The sequence below is a fragment of the Meriones unguiculatus genome, chromosome 8, assembly GCF_030254825.1.
Source record: "Meriones unguiculatus strain TT.TT164.6M chromosome 8, Bangor_MerUng_6.1, whole genome shotgun sequence".
NCBI lineage: Eukaryota > Metazoa > Chordata > Mammalia > Rodentia > Muridae > Meriones > Meriones unguiculatus.
Window position 1 is genome coordinate 100,206,367 of NC_083356.1, and position 23,224 is coordinate 100,229,590.

At 43.6% G+C, this 23,224-nt stretch overlaps 1 protein-coding gene across 1 annotated transcript in view; it reads right to left on the bottom strand.

Annotated features, from left to right (window-relative positions):
* Positions 1–23,224, bottom strand: part of Pla2r1 (phospholipase A2 receptor 1) — a 112,032-nt gene that overhangs the window by 68,659 nt on the left and 20,149 nt on the right. Inside the window, exons 3-6 of the mRNA XM_021639237.2 lie at positions 21,936–22,109; positions 14,811–14,984; positions 8,157–8,270; positions 7,473–7,613 (exon numbers count right to left, since the gene is read on the bottom strand). Of these exons, the coding sequence (XP_021494912.1) occupies positions 7,473–7,613; positions 8,157–8,270; positions 14,811–14,984; positions 21,936–22,109 (603 nt within the window). The remainder of the gene's footprint in view (positions 1–7,472; positions 7,614–8,156; positions 8,271–14,810; positions 14,985–21,935; positions 22,110–23,224) is intronic.

Genomic DNA, 23,224 nt, shown 5'->3' on the forward strand with positions numbered 1-23,224 from the left:
ATAAAAATTGCCATTAGAAATGATTACTTTCAGAAAGTAAGACACAAGATTGACTCCCAGCACCCATATAGTGGTTTACAATCATCTTTAGCTCCAGTTTCAGAGGATCTGGAGTTCTTTTCTGGGCTAGACAAGCACTGAGCACACACGCACACACACACACACACACACACACACACACACACGGGGGGGATGGGGGGAGGGATGTAGCAGGTGTGTCCACTTGAAAATGTTTTTACATTGTAAAAGGGCTGCTATCGACCATAAGTGGTATTCCAAGGATTTCACATCGGATAGGTAGGCAGAGCAGATACTTAGCCTCGAGTTAAAAGAGCCTAAAATTCAGCTCACTCCCTTTAGAACAGATGATGAAGGCTTACTTTATTGTTCCCTTGGGGTCCCTGTGCTCTCTGGTGTCACACTGGATGTGAACCCCAGATGAGGTTTCCCAGGGTCAGTTGCCACGAGACTTTAGACACGTGAGGAGACGGTGGTAGTGTGCAGGTCAGGTGGTCAGCTCTCATTTTGGGGGGAGCTTGTTCCTGACTTCTGATTGCATTTGGGGGACATCTTATTACTTGTTAGCAAGTGTCTCCCTTAGGAGCTAGTTCGGTTAGTTTTTACTTTTTGAGAAATAATTCATTCTTTCAAAATTACTTTTAGGACACTGACATCGATTGAATAATCATAGTAAAAAAATGTTAAATCATTTAGATACGGTCAGTGGTTGACAACCTAAACAAAACAAACGAACAAAGAGACTGTTACTCTAAACTTCACTCTCGATGTAAGGAAGGTGATGAAAGAGGAGTCTCTGAGATGGCAGGAGTGGTTAGGTCCTGAGAGGCTGAGCCCGAGAGGGTGAGTTGGGAGGCTGTTGAGGGCTGGTAGAGGGCTTGATACATATACCAGCTGTGGTTCAGTTTCCACTCTCCAGAAATACAAACAAAAACAAAAACCAAAAAAACAAAAACCTCTTCCTTGCTTTTCACCAGACTTCTTCAGAAGAGCTAAGGATAGCAGAGGTGCTCGAGTGACTCCGTTTAACAAAATGAGGAGGCAGTGAAGAAAGCAGGAAGGAAGGGACCCTGTGCCACCCCTTTCACCCTTTCCGCTTCTGAGCAGCACGGCGCAGGCTCCTCTAACGTAGGGAAGGAAGATAGAATTAAATGTAATCTTAGACCTGAGACCCAGCACCAGGCCTCCCATGGTGAAACCCAGGGCTAGGCAGAGCCCTGCAGCTCCTGTCTAAGCTATTAACCGTGGGCCCGAGTCTTGCATTTGGCCAGGAAAGCTGGCTGTAGCCAATACTGCCTTCTAACTTCAGAGATCAGGCAAAGCAGAGATCAGGACTCCGTATGCTAGAGAGCAGGGGGTAAAAGCTAGCCCAGGGCTTTGTACTGGAGCATAGCCTGGTGGCCGTGGGTATGACTTAGTCCATCCCTGATAATTCTTCCCAGAACTCTTCCCAGGACTGGGCAGAATCCTTCAGTGTGTGACGGGGGGAGGGGAGGGTTTGTAAGTTGCTATATCTGCATCTATCCAGGCTCCAGGTGAAGGCTTCTCTCCCTAAATACTCTCTTAGCGCTTTCTGAACAGCATACTAACTGCATTTGGGTAAAAGCTGGCTTGGATTGCCGCCTGATATGAGTGACAGTGTATCAATACGAAGGTCTTAGCAAACTGGATTTGGGAATTATCACATGACTAATGGTTCAGAGAAAGCAAGCATCCAGATTAGCATTTCTAGAAAGAGGGGCGCAAGCCAAACCATATCAGGAAAAGCAAAATAAACAGTGGGTCCTTTGATGGCTGGATGCTGCTGCACGACAACAAATATTGGGACTGCATTTAGTCTCAAAAGAAGGTTCTAGAAGTGGACTAGCTAGTGATCAGTCTGGGAAGGCTTCCATAGAGTTTAAAACTGCCACGTTACAGAAGCTCATTAAGCTTGAAACACACACACACACACACAAGCAAATATTAGCAGGCTTAAAGGAAGAGAGAGACTCCGCTACAGTAGTGATTGGGAATCTGTACCTCATATTTAGTGATGCACACAGCGTCCACACAGTAAACCAACCAAATAACTGCGGAGTCAAATTGCTCCCCTGGCCAATTGCCCCTACAGACATCTACATAAGATTCCGACCACTGCCTACTTCACGTTTTTCCTCATCAGCATAAATTATTCTCTGTGACAAATAATGTTCTTGGCCACAAGACAAGCCTCAACAAATGGACAACCGAAATCACATCAACTATTTTTTATTTCAACACAATGTGATAAAACTAGAATTCAGAACCAAGAAAGAGGAAGCTATGCTAACACACAGAAATTAAACAATTTACTTTTGAATAGTCAATAGATCAAGGAATAAGTCGAGAAGAAATTAAAAAAAAATCTTTTGAAACAGGTGCAGATAGAGATACAATGTGCCAAAATTAATGGGATAAAGCAAACCTGGCATGAATGAAACCCATAAAAGATAGAGAAGACTCAAATAGCTTAGTACTGGGCTCATTCCCTTGCTCCATCTCAAGGGGTCAGAAAACCAAGAACAAACCAAACTCCAAACTAGCAGAGGGAAAGTAATAATGAAGATCAGAGGAAAAATGAATGAAACAATGTTAAAATTCACAAAAGGTCACTGAAACAGTGTACTAGAGTTCTTCAAACACAAGAGACAAACCCTTAGCTAGAACTACAACAACAAAAAGACTCAGGTGAAACCAGAGATGGAAAGGAAGACATCAGCACTTTGGGGTAAGATGGTGGACTAAAGGCTACCTCTGTGAAAGCTGGTGAAGAAGAAAGTCGAGGTAAAATAAAAATAAAAGGAACAGCTCATAAACCGAGAATAGCCTGGCAGTTGATAGCTCGGAGCTCTGAAGCCACCTATCTGTTACTTACTGGGTTACAGTCTGAAAATTCTGAGGTTTAGAAGGTGATACCCACCACACCATCCCTCCAGCAGGCCCACTAACACTGTGGAGGTTTGGATGAGAATGGCTGCCATGGGCTCATACATTTGAATGCTTGGTCTCCAGTTGGTGGAACTGTTTGGGAAGGATTAGGAGGTGTGGCTTTGTTAAAGGAGGTGTGTCATTAGGGGTGGGCTCTGAGGTTTCACAAGCCTCTTATTATTCTCAGTGTGCCCTCTGCTCTTCCTGCTTGTGGATCAAGAGCTGTCAGGTGTTCCTGCCACCACATCTTTGCTGTGCCATCATAGGCTCGAACCCTCTGACTGTAAGCCTAATTAGATGCTTTGTTTTATAAGTTGCCTTGGTCACGGTCTTGTGTCACAGGGTAGAAAAGGAACTGAGACAATATTCAAAAAGTCTTGAGTGTGAAGATGCCTGTATTCCCGCTTTTCTCACTCTTCACTGCACCTGGGGGACAACCCTCCAGGGTAAAACATTAGTGACCCCAGGGGGTATCACCAGGATGCCGGCTCTCACTACTTTGTCCTGGAGGCCTCACCAGAGCAATCAGGCAAAAGAAGGAAAGGAAGAACATTCAAATTGGTAAAGAGCATTCAAACCTGTCATTGTGTGTAGACGTCATCATCTCATACAGAGACACTCCAACCCCACAGAAAACTACTAGAAATAATAAATTCAAAGTTGCAGGAGACAACACATCAAAAGTAGGGCTGCTGGGCGGGAGTGGTGACTCATGCCTTTAATTCCAGCACTTGGGAGGCAGAGGTAGGTGGATCTCTGTGAGTTCAAGGTCAGCCTGGTCTACAGAATGAGTTCCAGGGCATACAAATAGGCAACAGGTATAAAAGATGTTCAATATCACTATTCATTTGGAAAAGACTCTTCAAACAATAAAATATTACCTCATCCCAGGAAGAATGGCTATTGTCAGAAAGACTAAAGATGGTACATACCGACAAGGCTGTGGGGAAAAGAGAGCCTCACACATTGCTGAGAATGTGAAGTAGTGTAGCTGTTACGGAAAACTATCAGGAACTCCTTAAAAACTACCATCTAATCCAGCAATCTGACTACTACTGAATATACATACTAATTTCATGTCATACACATGTGCACACATATATGCATATACATATGTGTAGATATTTGTACATATATGTATAGATATGAAATTATATTAGTATTTCAAAAGAACATCTGCATTTCTATGTCCATTGTAGCATCGTTGAAACATGGTCTGAAAAAGGAGCTGTATGAGGAGGATTTTTTTTTCTTTTCTTTTTTTTGAGACAGGGTTTCTCTGTGTAACCTTGGCCGACCTGGACTCTTTTTGTAGACCAGGCTGGCCTTGAACTCACAGAGATCTGCCTGCCTCTGCCTCCCTGAGTACTGGGATTACATGTATGCGCCACTGCGCCTGGCTAGGAAAATTTTTGAATGCTTGTCAGAAAGCACCAAGGAAACAAGACAACAGTCTTGTGACCTCAGTTTCCCCAAAACACGGAGTTGTTCTTGGACTGTGTTTTCCTGCTCCTCTCGGGTGTAGTGGAGGGAGGGAGTTTACTTCAGATTAGTCATTATTGCTTGCTGATGTTATTCACTTAAATGTTTAAACGACCTTTATATGCCTTTGCTACATGTGGCTTGCTTGTCTCTGTGATCATACACAGCTTAACTCATGAGAACTTTCTTTCGGGTGACCTTTCTTGGGCCCCAGAGGATGAATTGTCTGTTGCTTTGACTAAGTCGGCTATTGCCCGAGACTTTGGTCTAACTCATTTATCAACTCTGCTCCCCCAGGTCCCACCTCCTCTAGAGCGGTGACATCACGCTATTTACCGTAATCAAGAACGGAAACAACCTAGGTGTCACTCCGCTAACAAATGAGTAAAATACTCGACATGTTTACATCCTGCGCGATATCTTTAATGGAATTGTTTAGCCGCCAGGCGTGAAATCCTGTCTTTTGGCCACCATGGATGAGCTGGATCACTGTGTCTGGTAAGTTAAGCCAGCGGCAGAAGACATGGGCCACACATTCTCCTTCACATGTGGAACGTAAAGACTTTTTCATAGACGATGACTTCACGATTGTAACTTGTCGTGATGTTGGAAGAGAGTGATGGGAGTGAAAGGCTGGGACGGGGAGAGGCTACTCGCTGCTGGGTTCCTGAGAGCCGGAGTGGGGACCGTGAGGGGCTGAGCGTTCAGGACCTGGAAGCAGGCTTGCAAGTTTTCCCTAATGATTAACAGTTGAGATCATAGAATACGTAACCTGATTCGAATGAGCAGCGGGTACTTTTGAACATTTATCGATTCTGTTCCCCACAAGCACATTGAAATTTTTTAAAAATATTTTTTATTTTAATTTTTATTAATTACACTTTATTCACTTTGTATCCCCCCATAAACCCCTCTCTCCTCTCCTCCCAATCCCACCTTCCGTCCCCCTTCTCCACGAATGCCCCTCCCTAAGTCCGCTGATAGGGGAGGTCTTCCTCTCTTTTCTTCTGATCCTAGTCTATCAGGTCTCATCAGTAATGGCTGCATTGTCATCTTCTGTGGCCTGGTAAGGCCGCTCCCCCCTCAGGGGGAGGTGGTCAAAGAGCAGGCCAATCAGTTCATGTCAGAGGCATTTAGCCAAAAAAGATCCCCAGCAGCTCAGAAACCCTTAAGACCAATTTATTAACTAGACCTATTGATGGGACTAACAAGTCAAACAGAGGAAAACAAAGGTGACAGGAGAGAGAGGGGGAGAGAGAGAGAGAGAGAACAAAAATGGATGATGAGAGAAGAAATAAAGGAACAAAACAGAAAGGAAACAACCGTAACAGCTAGAAGCAATTCTAGCGAAAACTTAAAATAATGGAAAAGCTGCTACATAAAAAATAAGACCAGCTGCTTCTTCCCTCCCTCACACTATGCCCAGTTTTTCAACACTGCCAGAGGCAACTGCCATTACAGGGAAAATAACAGTGAGAGCCCAAGTGGAAGAGGCCGTATTTACAAACTATGATGCAGTGTATTTTAAAATCTAGAGCTGTTTCTAATTATTCTTGTAATGATTCTTTAAAAACTGGCTTTGTTGTTCATTTTGGCTTTTGAGTTAAGATAGCAACTCCCATAGAAACTAAATGAGGTAACAGACCTTAGAAATAGATGTAATTAGGGCTGGGAAGATGTCTCAATCAGTAAGAGTGCTTGCTGAACAAGCCTGAGTATGCAAGTTCAAATCCCTAGAGCCTGTGTAAAAAGCCAGGTGTGGTCGTGTGTGTGTGTGTGTGTGTGTGTGTGTGTGTGTGTGTGTGTGTGTGTATGTGGTCATGTGTGTGTATGTGTGTGTGTGTGTGTGTGTGTGTGTGTGTTTATAGTCCTAACATGGGAAGGGACTGCCGAGAGAGGATTGCCGAAGCTTGCTGGCTGCCCGTCTATCTCCAAGTTCCATACAGGAGCCTGTCTAAAGAGAATAAAGCAGAGAGTGATAGAGCAGGACAGCCGACGTTCTCCTCTGGCCTCAGTATGTTCACACGGGTAGGTGCCCATATACATGCACGAGCATACAGCTGGTACAGACGCTGGACACTGTTGACACACAGGTCATGCACACACTTGCTCATACACGCAGACGAATAAAAAACAGTGACGATGCTAGGTTGGACTCGCTTGTTCTATACTAGATCATAGCTGGGTATTCTTTGTCTTAAATATAGCCCAGCTTTTGTTCGTTGTTTGAGGGGGGAGAGTACGTTACTAATACGGAATTTGAAATGTGGTGGAAACCTCGTGAAATCCTAAGGTGGAGGGCTGGAGTTCGGCTGCGTACCGGGTGACCAGCGTTTAAACAGTACAATGTTGAAACAGCCTGAAGGGTGGAGTCTGGATGGTCTCACCACAAAGAAAGGATAATGTTTGAAGTAATGGATACGCTGATAATCACAAAACACATTATACTTATGATTATGTACAATTATTATGTTAAAAGGTGAACAAAAAGGAAAAATCAACATAAAAGTACTGTTTGATTTTTTTCAAGACAGGGTTTCTCTGCATAGCCTTAGCTGTCCTGGACTCGCTTTGTAGCCCAGGGTGGCCTCACGCTCAAAGAGATATGCCTGCCTCTGCCTCCCGAGTGCCAGGATTACAGGCGCTCACCATGGGGCCTGGCTCTAAATTATTTTCTTTTACCTTTAAATTTGAGGAATCCCACAAATAAAATTCAATATATGTATACTGAGTATATATATGCATACTTTGTTTTTCTAATGTAGAATGATGAAGAGTGAAACTCTTTTGAGAGAAAGGACAGAAACATTTGCTCGGCTCATGTTGTTTTGTTCTAGTTTTGAGTAAATGCACTTGTTGCCGCCATGGTACTTTAGGATGGCAGGGTCACATATATTTTTATTTATATAGCCATAACTCTGATTCTGCTAAGTCATAATTATGAATTATTAACCGAAGTAGAGCGATTTCAGTGCATCGAGGGGACCTGTCAACGACCACAGAATGTTTGAGGGAGCACTTACCAAAACTGTCCTGGGCGGTGTGGTTTAGATGCCGTTTGCATACATAAGGCAAGGGGGCCTCACAGTCCCTGCTCCTCCAGGCAGTTGAGGCACGTTTCAGTGTTCCGCAACCATACTCAACAAACGGCCCAGCATGTATCTCTGAAAATCAACATACACAGAAATGTAGTTTCCGCACAGAGGGTAACCCTTCTCTTTGCCCCTGTTAGCGACCCCTACGGGATATTTGTCATGATTAGCTGTGACCTTGAAGTTCAAGTCTAAGGTGATAAACTGATCTTCCAAGGACAGCTAGAGAGCCACTTCCGTTGTTTTAAAGGAGAGGAGTATTTTGCAGTTTTGTTGCTATTTTGAAAACAGCAGTCCATCTCTGACCCCCCAAAATCCCTAGAATGTTAGCTAAATAGATTATCTTTCTGGCTTCCGCCCTCTGCAAAGCTTGCCTTGTAGGAAGTGAGTAAGGATAAAACAGTATAACCCACCAAGCGTGGTGGCATACACCTGCCGTTCCAGTACTCAAGAGGTCAAGGCAGGAGGACTGAGAGCTCTAGACTTGCTTGGATAACCCTGACCCAAGGAAAAAGAAATCATCTGCTCTCAGAATCAGATCTTTTTCTGGGACTGCTGCATCTAAGTCTGCAGCATAGCCCAGCATGTTGAAGGTGAAGAAGGCACCGCAGCTACCTGGGCTCCAGTTCAGGTAGCTGAGCGGCGTTCCGTCAGACCACTGCCAGCCGGCCTCTTCGTCCAGCTGATTCAGACCAATCCACACTTCCACCGTGTCCCCACTCAGCTGCTCTGAAAAGAAAAACACGGCGTTCCAACAGGAAAGCAAACAGACAGAACAAAAAGGAAGCCGAACCCAGCGCGCCACTGCTTTCTTGACTTGCTATTTCTTCACGTCATAAAGCCACAGGTAATGCCAGACTAAGATATAAACAGGTGTTATGACCCCCCTCCCCCAATCCTGGGGCTTCGGGGGTGACAAAGCAGGGTTCTGTCACCTGCAGTCACACAGCCAGCTCCTGAACACCAGCTGATGGCAACAAGCAATGCCCAGCTCTGGGCCACCCAAAGAACATGGGGCTCTCCCATTTCCTTCAGCTCACACACTTCTAGTTTCAGATGGTGGAAGAGGAGATGACCGTGGCCACACCCAGGGAGTGAAGGGAAACAAGTGCCCACACTGGGGTGAACGGAAGCTTAGCAGAGCTTCTGAGAGCTGTGAGCAGACGCATCATCGCATCATCGTGTAAGAGCCCAGCGGTCAGGAGGCCTCAGCAGGGGGACCCAGGCCAGGGCCTATGCACTTGAGAAGAGGATTTTGTGGTTCCGTGGTCTCTTCTAACCATGGCACTGTAGCAACCCTCGAGTTTATCCAACCATGTCTCAGCGATGGACACTGAAAATAAAATGACTGACTTGCTTGCACAGAAAAATGTGCCTATAGAAATTGTGTAATTAAGGTTTTTCTTTTAGTGTGCCTAAGTTGAAAAACTTTTTTTTTTTTTTTTTTTTTTTTTTAGAATGAATGTGTACTACTAGTACAATAAAATTGGGATGGGAAGAGCAACCCATGTCAAGGACTTTTAGTGAAAATGACTAATTTTGTGGCCTTCTCAGATATTGCCATTTTGACATTTCTTTCATAAAGGAAAGCACCATTTTCTACTGATTCATGTGCTTCAGAATAATTCACTCACTCCCTCTCCTTCTCCCTTTCTCTCTCCTTGCCTCTCTGTCTCTCTGTCTTTGTTTCTGTCTCTGTGTGTCAGTCTGTCTGTCTCTGTGTGTCTCTGCCTTTGTTTTTGGCTCTTAGGGTCTCTGTCTTTGTTTCTATCTCTGTGTGTTTGTTTCTCTGTCTCTGTCTGTCTGTCCGTCTTTCTAAGTGCAGGGACCTAGCCTGAGATTATAGGCAGGTTATACAGATAGTGACTGTCTGGGCTTCCTTCCCTCCCTCCCTCCCTCCCTCCCTCCCTCCCTCCCTCCCTCCCTCTTTCCTTCCTTCCTTCCTTCCTTCCTTCCTTCCTTCCTTCCTTCCTGTGGTTTCATAACAGGAAGTAACCGAAATCCCTTTATTCTCACACGCTCTTCGGTTTGCACCACGGGTTGTGTGGTTATCAGGGTGAGGGCTCAGTGTATTCACGAGTAAGTCTGCTGCTCCTCCTCAGCAAGGGGATAGATATTTCCACACAACAGTGAAAGCTGCTGGGGTAAGCTAAACACTTCAGAAAAGCATGCTGTTACACTGAATGGAATATAGGTACGTGAACTCCATGTCCAAGTTTTTGTGGTTTTATACCCAGGCTCTTCCCGATGGTTGGATTAAATCATTAACCTTCCCATAAGGATGGAGTGGGTTGGAAGACTCATTGACAAGACAGCGAGGAATTTCCATACGTCATACCCAGGCAAAGCTCTAAGTGATGTTGTAGATAAGCTAATTCAAATATTAATTATTCTTAGAATTGATTCATGTGCTCATAGCCGGGCAATTGTGTTTACTGAAACACAAACAAAGATCATGCAAATTGTAATTCATGTTTAAAAGTACACACACAGAAATAAAACTAAACACACACACACACACACACACACACACACACACAAATATCAACCAACCAACCAACCAACCAACCAGTCAAACAAACACCCCCTCACGTGTATTTCCCTTTATAACTAAGTTTACCCTTAACACAAATACAAACTCAGGAATAAATCCCTTTGGATGTTTCTTGTCATTTGTGACAGCGTAGATAATTCTTTCCCTCACAATTTAGTGACTAGAGAGACGTTAGACTTGTCACATCACTAAGAATACTTGGGTTAGGACAATTTCTGTTTTTATGAATAGACTTCTGTTTCCCCAAACAATCCCCGAAGCCTAATTATAGAATTGAAATGTTTAAATAAAAGCCACCGACATATCTTATTTTATTTAAATTGCTATTCAAGCTTGATGACTAGGTACAAAGTCTCCCACGAGAAACCATGGCAGTCAAGATAGATAACAACTGTAATTCATAAATGGTGTGCAAGCTTTTGCATAAGACCCATTACACATTAGTAATGATTTTTGGAAATTGTCATTTTACTCCAATAAGATTCATTCAAATTAGTTTTGACGATAATTTCCCACTTGTGCAGAGCTGGGGGGTGGGGGGTGGGGGAGGGTGAGCACGCACTATGCATCTACTCACACAGTCCTCCCGGGAGACGGCTCTGGCTTTGTGAAGCTGTGAGTCGGCTTCTCCTTCCATCCAGAGAATCTCGTTCCTCAAATACAGATAAAGCGACTGGGATGCTTCCCAAAGGGATGTGTGGGAATGGTTGGCCACGGCGATAAACAAATGCCAAAATAATTTTATCTGCCTAGGCCAAAGGCAGATTGATATGTTACTACAAAGTTACACTGCTCGGTAGCAGTTAAAACAAGGTGCAGGCCTGAAGAGATGGCTCTGTGGGCAAGGGTGCTCGTTCAGCAAGCACGAGGGCCTCAAGTCAAATTCCCGGCACCCACATCAAGAGCTGGACGTGACTGGTACGCCTTGCAAATCCGGGGAAGACCCCAAGAGCTCACTGGCCAGCTAGCCCAGAGGAACCTGTGAACCGGGTCAGTGAGGACTGTCTCAAAAGAATAAGGCAGAGAGTAATACAGACAGACACTTGACGGCAGGCCTTGCTCTGCCTTCCAGCTGCCTGCACAAGGACACATGCATCTGCCCACTCGGGTACATATGCCACACATAAAACATGGGTGCACACACACACACACACACACACACACACACACGTATACACCACGAGGTAGAAATATATACACTTCGCTAAGGCTTCCGTTGCGTTGTAAGATGCATTGTACCCTACCAAGTAGCGTACTGTCATTATTTCCACTAGATGGCGGGGAAAACTGAAATGTGTAGAGGCTAAATCACTTCTTAAGTAAGCCTGCAAGTAGGTGGTAGTGGCAGGATTCAAACACAGGCAGGAGCCCCTCCCCCATTTCTTCCATCTGTGTACCACGTAATGGCGCCCCGTGTTTCCAATGCTGTACCAATGTCTATGGATACCACTGGCTAGGTTTTGTTTGTTTGTCGTGGTTACCGACCCGACACAAGCCAGAGTCGCCTGGAAAGAGGGACGCTCAACTGAGAAAATTCTCCTATCATGCTGTCCCGAAAGCAAGGCGCAAGGCGCAAGGCGCAAGGCGCAAGGCGCAAGGCGCAAGGCGCAAGGCGCAAGGCGCAAGGCGCAAGGCGCAAGGCGCAAGGCGCAAGGCGCAAGGCGCAAGGCGCAAGGCGCAAGGCGCAAGGCGCAAGGCGCAAGGCACTAGGGCCTTTTCCTGAGCAGTCGTTGATGGGGGAGGGTCCGGCCTGCTGTGGGTGGTGCCGCCCCTGGGCTGACCCTGGATGGATGGCCTTCAGTAGTATATGAAAGCAGGCTAAACAAAGCCAGTCAGCACCCTGCCTCTGTGGCATGTGCCTCTGTCCCTTCCTCGAGTTCCTGCCCCGACTCCCCTCAGTGATGGCTATTCCCTGGAAGCACACAAAGAAATAAACCCTTTCCTTTACCACAACTGGAACACTGAGTCTGAACACATATGTTTATTCTGCTTTGGCAGAACATGGTTAAGTGTAAATTGTAGAACTAGGGCAGTTTCTTTTTCCCCCATTTGCTTTTCTTTCTATGTGGGTGAGTTTCAAATTCTAAAAGTACTGGTGAAGTAAAACTGGAGAAAAAAAATTGTGTTAGAAACTCAATGAAATTACATTCGATAGTTCTTAATGTTTCCAAACTAATTTTAAAATTGATAAGTGATTAATGTGTTTGTGGGTCCATGTGTGCAAGGACGGGTGTGCGAATGGAAGGACAACACTCTCACGAGTTGCTTCTCTCTTGCCACACCACGAAATCCGAGGATTTCCTGAGGCCGCCAGGCCAGGACACTGCTCTCCACCCACCAAATTTCCTTGTCAGGCCCCAAATCACTTTTTTAAAGGTCTGAATGAATTTGATCTAAAAAGAGGAAGGTGAGGGTTCCATGATGGAGAAGACCCAAGTCTCAGCTCACTCTCACAATTCTGTTTGAGGCAGGATAAAAAGGTAGGAAAAATTACGGGCACATGGGAGCGAAAGCATGAGAAATTAGGCCTTTCATCCTGGGTCTGGCTTACTTGTCCTACTGACGGAGACGAGAACTTCAAGCACCACTGACCACTGATAGGGCCAAATACATTTTTTTTTCTAAAGCTATCTTGTCAAAGGTAAAAAACAAATGGTGTATACTTTAGCCTAACTCTGAGCTTCTCACATTCCTAAATCTAAACAATATCCTTCATAAATCAACTTAAAACTTTCTTCAGAAAAAAAAGAACCTTTTAAAGCACATCAATTTATTTTTTTAAAAATAATTTATTTATTTTTATTTTTTATGCACATTGGTGTTTTACCTACATGTATGTCTGTGTGAGGGTATTGGATATGCCGGAAAAGGAGTTAAAGACACTTGTGAGCTGCCATGTAGTTGCTGGGAATTGAACTCGGGTCCTCTGGAAGAGCAGCCAGTGTTCTTAACGGCTGAACCATCTCCCCAATCCCAGAGAAAAACTATTTAACTTCTAACATGGCTGTAAAGTATATCTCTGAGAAATGTTTAAAAATGGGGAAGAATGACTTCTGAGCAATCGTTAGAGATGTAACGAGGCCACCAAAATTCTATAAATATCTATTGTCAAGATACCTAGACGGGATCTCACTCTTGAGAAACTGATACCAATGTTTGGGTCTGTCTTTTTTTATTTTTCCCCCGGTGCTTCTCTACTAGCCGCTGTGTTTAAGATAACGTTAAAACGTCATGTAATAAATCTCTAATTCTGCTTCGTATTTGGTTCAGCCTTATATCCTTTTTTTTTTTTTTTCATTCAACAACAAACTCTGGCTTTGCCAGAATGGAAGTTCCTAACAGAAAGGAAACCCTCCATGCTCGTGTGGGGAAGAGAGTGTAGCTGTGCCTCTGTGTTTATCACCATTGGCAACTTGGGAGCTTGTCTAAAGTACTGCTGGTGACTTTCCTTGCCTGTAACTTGGGTGGGTCTGCCTTGATAAACCCAGCTTGAGTTTCATCTTTGTTTCTTTGTTTCTGTTTTCTGGTCAAAGAACTATGTGACTTTTATTAAAATAAGTGTTAGTAGAAATAACGATAAAAATCCCCCAACATTTTCCACATCCCACTCTTGGATCAGATAAAACAATGCAAAGCTTATGTGGAGGGCTATTTCCAAGCAGTCTGATATACTGGTCTCAAGTCATGCTGTTGCTGAAAGAGAGCAGTCTGAGACAGCGTAGAAAAGCTCTTTCCCCAAACAGCACATTCCAGACTCAAAACATGCTGGCAATGGCTACTCCTACACTTTGCTTTGACCCTATATCTTAAGATCTATGTTAAAATGTCTTCTAATAAATCTCCAACTCTATCATATTGTGTTTCCAAAAAAAATGACTCTCTTTGTCAAAGCCACAAATCTCAGTTTTGCCTGAATGGAGGTCCCTAAGGGAAAGAGACAACATTAGCCTGATGTGGGAATAGAGTAAAGCTGTTTTTCCATCCCCATCACTGCTGGCACTTGGAAATATATATGTTGTCTTATATGTGGAAGTGTTTTTTTTTTTTTATTTGCCCTCTAATATTAAAGTTTTGGCACTGTGGGCATCATAGACCACCTGCACACAGGATGGAGAAAATGTTAGTGAATAGACTGGTCATTCACCAGTGGAATGGATGTAATCTACATCCTGCAGATGACAGGAATTGGTTCTTAAGTTTGGGAACTTCTCTGATCCACCTGCAAGAGTTGCAGCTCCCCTGGGTCACGTGCTAGCACTTCAACTTCTCTTCCCCAAGGGGAAACTGAGACACGAGTAGATGCCAAAGAGAAAAGCACAGTGTTCACAGAAAACAATTCAGGATTGGAGGGGTAGTAGGATGGCCCAGTGGGTAGGGGCACTTGCCACCAAGCATGACAATCTGAATTTGATCCCTAGAACCCATACGTTGGGAGGAGAGAACTGACTCCTGAAAAGCTGTTCTCTGCCATCTGCACGCACATGCATGCATGCACACACTCGAACTCACACACACACACACACACACACACACACACATACCATAAGTTAAGGTTTTAAAATTCAGAATTAGAATTTGGGTGATATTAAGGAAAAGAATTATATATATATATATATATATATATATATTGGATTATATATATCATCCAAGAACAAAAATGTCCACAGTAGCCATTTTATTGTGTTGATATGAATGTGCACCATTCCCATACTTACTCCTTATAAAGTTTTCTTCATTTTCATCCGTAATACTTAACAAAGCCCCTCCTTGCAGTTGACATGAAGAATGTGCCTCATTCCAAGAGAGAGATGAAAGCAGGTTGAATTGGTAGCAAATGTGTGAACTGGAGTTCCTTTGCCACACGGCATCACAGAATGTCCTGGTAGAGGCTGAAAACAGAGTTCATTAAAAACACTCGTGACGCTCTTCTCTGTGCAGTGAAATCTAACATCTCTAAGATGAATTTAAATAAGATGATTCCAGCCCGCAAGCTCTAAAACTTCAGTGTCTTAACTAGCTCTTTATGCATTGCTGTTTCATTAGCATCTTACTGTTACACTCATTCGAAATTTACCTGAGGAAACTCAAAAGTGATCAGTAAAGAATACTCGATACTTTCAAGGAAGTAAGAGAAATTAGTTTTAAGAGAAAGCAATGGAGATGAAGTACTTTTGAAAATAATATTTTGATTCTCTCATAAGCAAGCATTTAGGACTCTATGTTAAATGTGGGAATTAAATATTTACTTGGGATAGACCTTAATGTTGTTCTCCAAACCTTTCTCTTCTAATACCAAGCTGCCAAGATGGAGTGGAAGTGATATAGCAGATACACTTGTCAAAAATGAAGACACGCTTTCACCGGGCACAGGAACAGCGATATTAATTTTAAGTAATTCTTTCAGACGAGAGGAATAGAAACAGAATCTACTTGTAAGACACTGGTCAAAGATTTCATGGTATGCTTAAAAGTAAATGTGATAGAGTGTGAAGTGTAGTTCTGGAATCTGGAGTTTATTAAGATGACAGAAAGCAGAGGCCCAGATGGCTGCTCTTGCTAAAATTCTAAACCAGCCCCCAAGGCGAACTAATTCTCGAGCTCAAACTATCTCAAACTCAGTCACACAATGACACAGTGTAGAAAACACGAACTGTATTTTGGCATACACGTGACTGATGGGCAAGCAGCAAGCTGCAGTCTAGACCATTCTTTCCCCAAGTATGGTCCTTAAAGCAAAGTGACTTCCAGACACTTCCCGTGACAGTTTGGTTCATAATATGTGTGGCGTGTCCTCTGGGAATACATAATGTATACCACATTGAAGATTCCTGCGGTTAAGAAACCGACTTAATATTAATTCAATATACTTCAAACTGACTTGACAATGACTCTTTTTTGGTATGTTTTTACCTAGAATACTTAGATAACTCCCTTGAGAAATGTAGCCCTGATTTTATGCCTAGTTGCTGAACACATTTTCAAGAACCAAATGAGCTCATTGGAAATTAGTAAATAATTACGTATCTAAATATGTCTACAGTATTTCCTGGCTGGTGGGTGAGTTTATAGACGGGTCTGATATTAAAGACAACAGAAAACAGGGTTGTCACCAAGCAACATTGAAGGGCGGGGAGGAGGGAGGAGGAAAAGAAAGGGAACTTTTTAGGAACCACTTTACTGGGGTGGCTAGCATGTCCTCGTTGGGAGGGAATCCTTCATGGCTGCCGTTAGGTAAAATGGTGGGCCTTCCCTGAGCTGGACAATAATACACTGGCTTTAGACTTTACGCCGATGTGACCACTGACACCATGAAAATTGACTGACAACTTTCAAACGAGATATACAGAATAACACAGCCCCTCTAGAGAAGCAGACATCACCTGGGTCTGCCTGCACAGAAGCGTGAATTCTAACGTTTGAGTTAAACAGATGTGAATGGTAAGTGAGCTGACTTGTGAGAATGCGTGCGTCTATTGCAAATATTTGACTGAAGTTTCTTGATCATCTAACCTTAGAAATCATCACAGGCAGTATAAACCCAGGCAAAATCTAGCATGCCCCACAGCCCACACGCATCATTTGCAAAACTCTCACCGCAACTATTTACTATGTGGAATTTGGAGAGGTCCTGAAGGATTCCGTCTGAGCGAGGACATTCTAGGCAAACCCCAGCAAAGCGGTTCCTAAAAATTTCCCTCTCTCTTCCTCCTCCTCTCTCTCTTTCCTTAAATGCTGTTGGGTGACAAGCTGTGTCTTCTGCTGTCTTCAACATTGAACTCATCTGTAAGTACAGGTACCAGCCAGGAAACACTGTAGACGTACTGAGATGCCCAATGTCACAGCCATTGGGTCAGTTTCTTCTGGTTTTCTCCCACCGCACCATCTATCATTGTCTTAGGGCCTATGCTGTCCTCTCCATCGCTCCTACTGAGAATTCCTCTTGTGTCTACAACAGTTTTAAGGCTGAGTGTGTGGTTGGGGCCCTTCTTCTGATTTCTAAGAGACCACATAGAAGCCATCAAGTGCTTTCACTTTCCTGCATCTTTAATGCCTCAGTTGCATTATTTCCAGATGCATTCCAAGATGGCGGAGTATCGTTTATTCCTAAAAGGAGACAAAAATCTCTCAACTTTGTTTTCCCTATCCCAGTTATTGTCTTCTCTTTGTTTCCAATAATTATATACTTTTATGCACATACTGTCTATAATTCCTCATCTCCTAAAGTTTTTATTGCAACATAAGTCATACACCATGTAATTCATCTATTTAAACCACATAATCCAATCTTTAGGAGAGCCAGAAGAGTGTGGAACCATCATAATTGTTTTAGAATGGTTAAATCATATGAAGAAAAAGCAAAGTACTCATGAAGGGCCAGTTGGAGCCTCCCTTTCAACTTCCCCCCTACCTACCTCCATCCATTTCACGTTATTGTGTTATAATGGCTACCATTAATGCCGTGTCTGTGCCTATATATTTGCTTTTATTATACATTTCATATAACTGAAATTATATCATATGTGCTATTGTGTGCCTTGCTTATTTTCTTAGAATTATGGTTTTAAGAGTCATTTATGTTGTGGCTTGCTTTATTTATTTATTTATTTATTTATTTATTTTTTACTGCTCAGTATTATGTACTATATGATACCTCCTTAGCAGTGTGCCAGTTTGACATAAACTAGAGTCACGTGGGAGGAGGGGACCTTAATTAAGGAATTGTCTCCATGAGGCTTGGCCTGTGGGCATGTCTGTGGGGCACTTTCTTGATTAATGATTGATGTGGGAGGGCTGTGATGGATTGAATGAGAATGACCCCCACATTTGAATGTTTGGTTTTCAGAGTATTTGAGGGGTCACAGTAAAGAAACTGCCGACATGACCACTCCATGGTATGGTTAAAGGGAAGGCTTTTTATTGCAGATATGAGAAAGAGCAGAGAGAAAAAGTAGCAGATCGAACACAGCCGGAGCTGTCTGTGAGAGAAAGTGGAGTAACCAGAGACAGAGAATAGAGAGCAGATAGTGAGAACAGGCAAGTTGTGAGAAGGATGAGCAGCTGTGGGGAGGGAAGCCCATGAGCTGGGGTGAGTCCTGTTAGGGTAGGGAGAAAGTGAGAAGGGATAGGATGCTAATGTGGACTTTGAAATGTAGAACAGGTACTTATGATACTGAGGGAGCCTGGAGGCTGGTACAGGCATTGATATTGTCGGTGGAGCCCTCCATGTCTTCTGCCAGCGCTAAGGGAAAGGACTCCTTTTGACAGATGGGAACTGGTTTCACAAGTTTCCCAGGCACCATGGCTAGCCATCAGAAATCACCCTGTAGAGCATTCTGTAGTTTGGGAAATTGAAATTTCCTTTGAATCTGACACCCAGTGGGTGAACTGTTTGGAAAGGATTAGGAGGTGGGGCCTTGCTGGGGAAGGTATATCACTAGAGGTGACTCTGAGGCTTCAAGAGCCACCTGTGCTTGTAAGATGTAAGCTCTTTGGTGTTGCTCTAGTGTTACACCTGCCTGTTGCCATACTTTCTGCCATGTTCATCATGGGCGCACCTTCTGAAACTGAAAGCAAATCCCCAACTAAATGCTTTCTTTTATAAGTTTCCATGGTCCCAGTGTCTCTTCATAGCAATAGAACAGGAACTAAGACAAGGGCCCAGCCAGTGGAGGCAGTACCACCCATGGGAATCTTTGGATTGTGTAAAATCAATCTACAATATCCTCACAGGGCCAGTGATTTGTAAATATTTTCTTCCATTTGAAGGAGATCTTTGGAGTGAAGGTTCTGGGAATAGAACTTGGGACCTTGATCATGCCAGGCAAGCACTCTACCACTAACCCATTCTTTTCAGGGTTCTTGACAGGTTCTTTGAAGCACAAGTTTATTTATTTTTAACTCATTATTAAAATTATCATTAATTCTCATTTTAAAATCATTAAAATTATTATTAATTATTATTTTAAAATTATTGTTTTATTATTACAAAGAGAGACACAATATATTGTTGATCCATTTTAAGGACCCCGATGAAGGTTGCAATTATTGTAGGTGCCAATCTATCCAGTTCCATCATTCAAATTCCTGATCAAAAATATATTAACTGAATAAAGTTCAAGGGCAAATTGGATCATTCCAGAAGACAGAATTCTTCTAAAGTATCTCTAAATGTAATTCTCTCACCGTGTGAGGTATACAGCCCAGAGAGTATTGGCATGGCCCAGACTTTAAACAGACCTGAGTTGAGGCCTGTTTATCATGCTTATTCTTGACAGTGTTTAACTATACTCTTAGGGCTATCGGGTTTGTTCACATGTTAAGTTTAAATTTTGCTCCCTTACAGTCAACTTTTATCACAGGCAGCCATCATTTCACACGCAGAAAATTTAAAATGTTCCTTGTAAAATTAGATGAGACACAAAAAGTGAGAATCTTTATTTCGTCTCTCTTTGTCCTGTCTACTTTTTGACTCATGAAAAGGGCTGTCATTGTACTCAGATTCACTTTGAGTTATGTTGGCCACCAGGATCCAAAAGTAATAAGAAAGGAAGAAAAACAAAGCTGTAGTTTTAGCATCATATCACCATGCTTGCTGCTGCTGTGAGGAAGCTGGAAGCTGGGGGGCTGAAGAAGCCCCCCATCTGAGCAAATGGTCTGGGGAATGAAAAAGCCCTGAGCTCAAGAACACCTAGCTTCTGGGGTGGGGGAAACTGAAATTGGCTACGAGCGACAGGGGGTGGTGACAAAATTCTTTTCAGAAACTTAAGAGAACTGTTGTTGCTGGTCAGTTTGCCAGCTTGACGCAAGCGTTGGTCACTGGGAAGAGGGAACCGTAATTGAGAAGAGTGTCTCCATCAGTGAGGCCGGTGGACAAGCCTGTGCAGCATTTTCTTGATTGATGGTGTGGGAGCTCCCAGGTTGTATGAATGAGGAGCAAACCATGGAGTGGTGTCCCTCCCTGACCTCTGCTTCAGTTCTGCTTCCGGGGTTCCCACCTCGACTTCTCTTCATTGTGGATTGGGAATAGGAGCCGCATAAGCCCTTCTAGCCCCAAGTTGCTTTTTGATTGTATGCTTTATAGAAATGCCATGGAAGGTAAGCTAGTGTATGGTTCTTTTTAAAGCACCTTAGGGAGAAGGCTGTACTTAAAAGCAATCCCATGTGAAGAATGGGGCCTCACACCACGGTATCCGTGTGGAATGGTTGATACCTGGAGTGATGTTGGCTGATAAATCTCCTGGTGTATCATCCTGGATAATATCATCCTGGTGTATAGGTAGAGATAGCCTGAAATTACTTGCATAATGCAGATTCCCTGGTGAAGAATTTTATGAATCAGGTTCACCTTAGCACTTGTCAAAAATGCAGGTGCCTGGGCCCCACATTTGAACCAGGTCACACATCCTGGACCACTGGGCCGCTTCCCCCAGGGGATTCCGATGCATCATATCCAATATTGTCTGCATTTTCTGGCTCAGAACAAGCCTGTTCATCCTGCCTTAAGTCTAGATGCCAACTTCTTTGAGGGAACACCCAAAGCTTTCAAGTTCTTAGCCTTCACCACTCTCTATGCCCCGGTCTAGTGGCAGGACCAGCAAGGAAGAGGATGGATCATTCATTCAGAAGCAAATGCTGAGAGGACAGGGCTGTAGCTCAGTAGCAGAGTGATTGCCTGGCCTGTTAAAAGCTCCAGGTCTGGTACCCAGCGCTGCCAAAACAGAAAACATGCTGAAAAAATGAGTGACAGCCAGTCCGTACGAGGGCTTACCCAGAGCCTGCCGCTCTAAGTGTCTTTGATGCACTGTCAAATTGAATACACACAGTAACCCTAACAGGCAATGCAATGGTCTTCATTCTGTCAGAGGTACTTTCTAAAGAACCACTGCTGGGAGGAAGTTGGACTCACCTTGGTTTGTCTAAGTTCAAAACCACCCCGTGGCTCTTACACTAGAACATCACTATTCAGATAGCTTACTGATTGTACTACTGGGAGTTGGCTCTTTAATTTGCCTTTCTTTCAAATTTAACTGTTGCCTTTTATTGCATGCATGGAAGGGAGGTGGGCATGAAGGCAGGGTAGGTGGTATATATTTTTTTGAGTCTCAGGAACCAATGTGAAGGAAGCAGAATACAGAGAGCAGAAACTATGGGTAATCCTCCAAACTTAGGGACAATAGGAAATCTTTTAGATAAATAAAAAAAAAATATAGTAATCCTGCACTATCCGAGATCAAGAAGTAGGATGTTATAGTTGCCACTGGACTTTGAAAATTAGGTTAAGAACTTGAGAGAAGGTTTTGAGACTACACAGAGAGGTTGGAGAAGTCAGAATTCCAGATGAGACCTCGTGGTTGATGAGTCATGAGGGCAACTGCGGGGCTACAGAAAGATCATCAAGGGGCTGGCTGATGTCTGGACTTGACAGTGGGCAGACAGGAAGTCTGGCTGTGGACACATTATGGCAGCTCATACAAAGCCATGGATTGAAAGGATGGCTGGCTCTTGTTTGTATTCTGGTTGTTTGGAAGCTTCCTGCTGGGAAGCTGGCATTGGCAAGATCCCAGAATATTATAATTTGATTGCAGTTAAATCATTTTTACGCACCAAGCCTGATGAAGAAAGGCTAGTTAGTGTCTTTTGAATGTAGAGGGGGAAAGGATTATGAATTAAAAATTGTCTCTTCAAGTCAAAAACAAACCTCAAATCAAAATCTAGATTGATGGAATCAGAGTGCTTATTCAGACATCAGCCCATCAACCTCGGTGGTTTTCTTTCACTACAGATAAGTTTCCAATCATCCTTGATTCATTCGTGACATATGGAGATGTGTGTATTCTTACCAGGATCTGGGCAGAATCCCCATTTCTCATCCCGTTCGTATCGGCTTGTGGTGGCACACCACAGCAGGCCCTCTTTCTGCCCTTCCCGGATACACTCATGGTGCCACCGATGGTTGAACTGGAAAGGAAACACACAAGGCATCCCGTGGGCGTTCCCCTTGATTGTGTATAAATCTAGGAGAGGAAAAAAAATCACAGTCAAACACGGTGTCAGCGTCTTCCTTGGAAAGTGTCATCGGTTAGAGTGTTTTTATTGGTTGAAAACCTCCCACAGGCAGGCACTTGTTAAAAGCTCTATGAGCCCACAGGGCCTCACCAGCTAGTGAGTGCAGACACACTTTAGAAGGAGTGGCAATTGGTTTGTTCCTATGTTTATCTAGCTGTTTGTTTACTATGGCTACTGCTCACAGCAGCATACAAATTTTCGAATGAAATTAAAAAAAAACATGTAATGGCATTTTTCTCTTAAAGTGCCAGCCTCCTATCAGCCCTTGTTATCTGAACTCAAATAGTTTCGTAGGCGTCTGTGCGTTCATTGGTTGACGTGCAGAACACAGTCCTCTAAACAAAACAGCTGCCATCTTCCTCAGATCAGAAGTGTCATCATGATTGGGCCTGTGGCATGTTGACTTTCCTGATAGAAAGGAGAGGACAGGGAGGGCCATAGGACTCTCCCCTGACTATCTAGCCATCTCCTCCTCCCACACCATCTGTATTCAAATGTGTATAACTGTCCTGAGAGATTCAGAGGCACGTGAGTGCATAGGCCGTGGAAGGCCAAAGGAAGAGGGGTTTATTTATGCAGCCATGAAGGGCTATCATTCATGTTAGGCATAGACCTTCAGTATGGCTGGTTTAGGCCCGCCCAGTCTCTAGGCCATACCTCTGACCCACGCTGTGTAAATGAGCCTATTGAAGCATTGCTTCCTCGGGGATAACTTTGGTGGACTCCGCTTTCTGTTTGTCATTGGGATACTATGTAGATGTTTTTTACATCTCCTCAAGGAAGGGATTTTCACAACGGCCAATAGATATCTGCAGGTTAACAAGGTGGCTTAATGTTGTGGAGTGCTTGCTCCCCTTGTGGAAGACCTGGGTTTGATTCCCAGCGCCCGCGTGGATGACTCACAACCACCGAAACTTCAGGGGATGGGATGCAGCGACCTCTTCTGGCCTCTGTGAGCACCAAGCATGCATGTGGTGAACGTGCGTATGCTCTATACAGGCAAAACATTCACACACAAAATAATTAAGTCAGTAAATGGATCCCTTAAAATTAAAAAAAATAA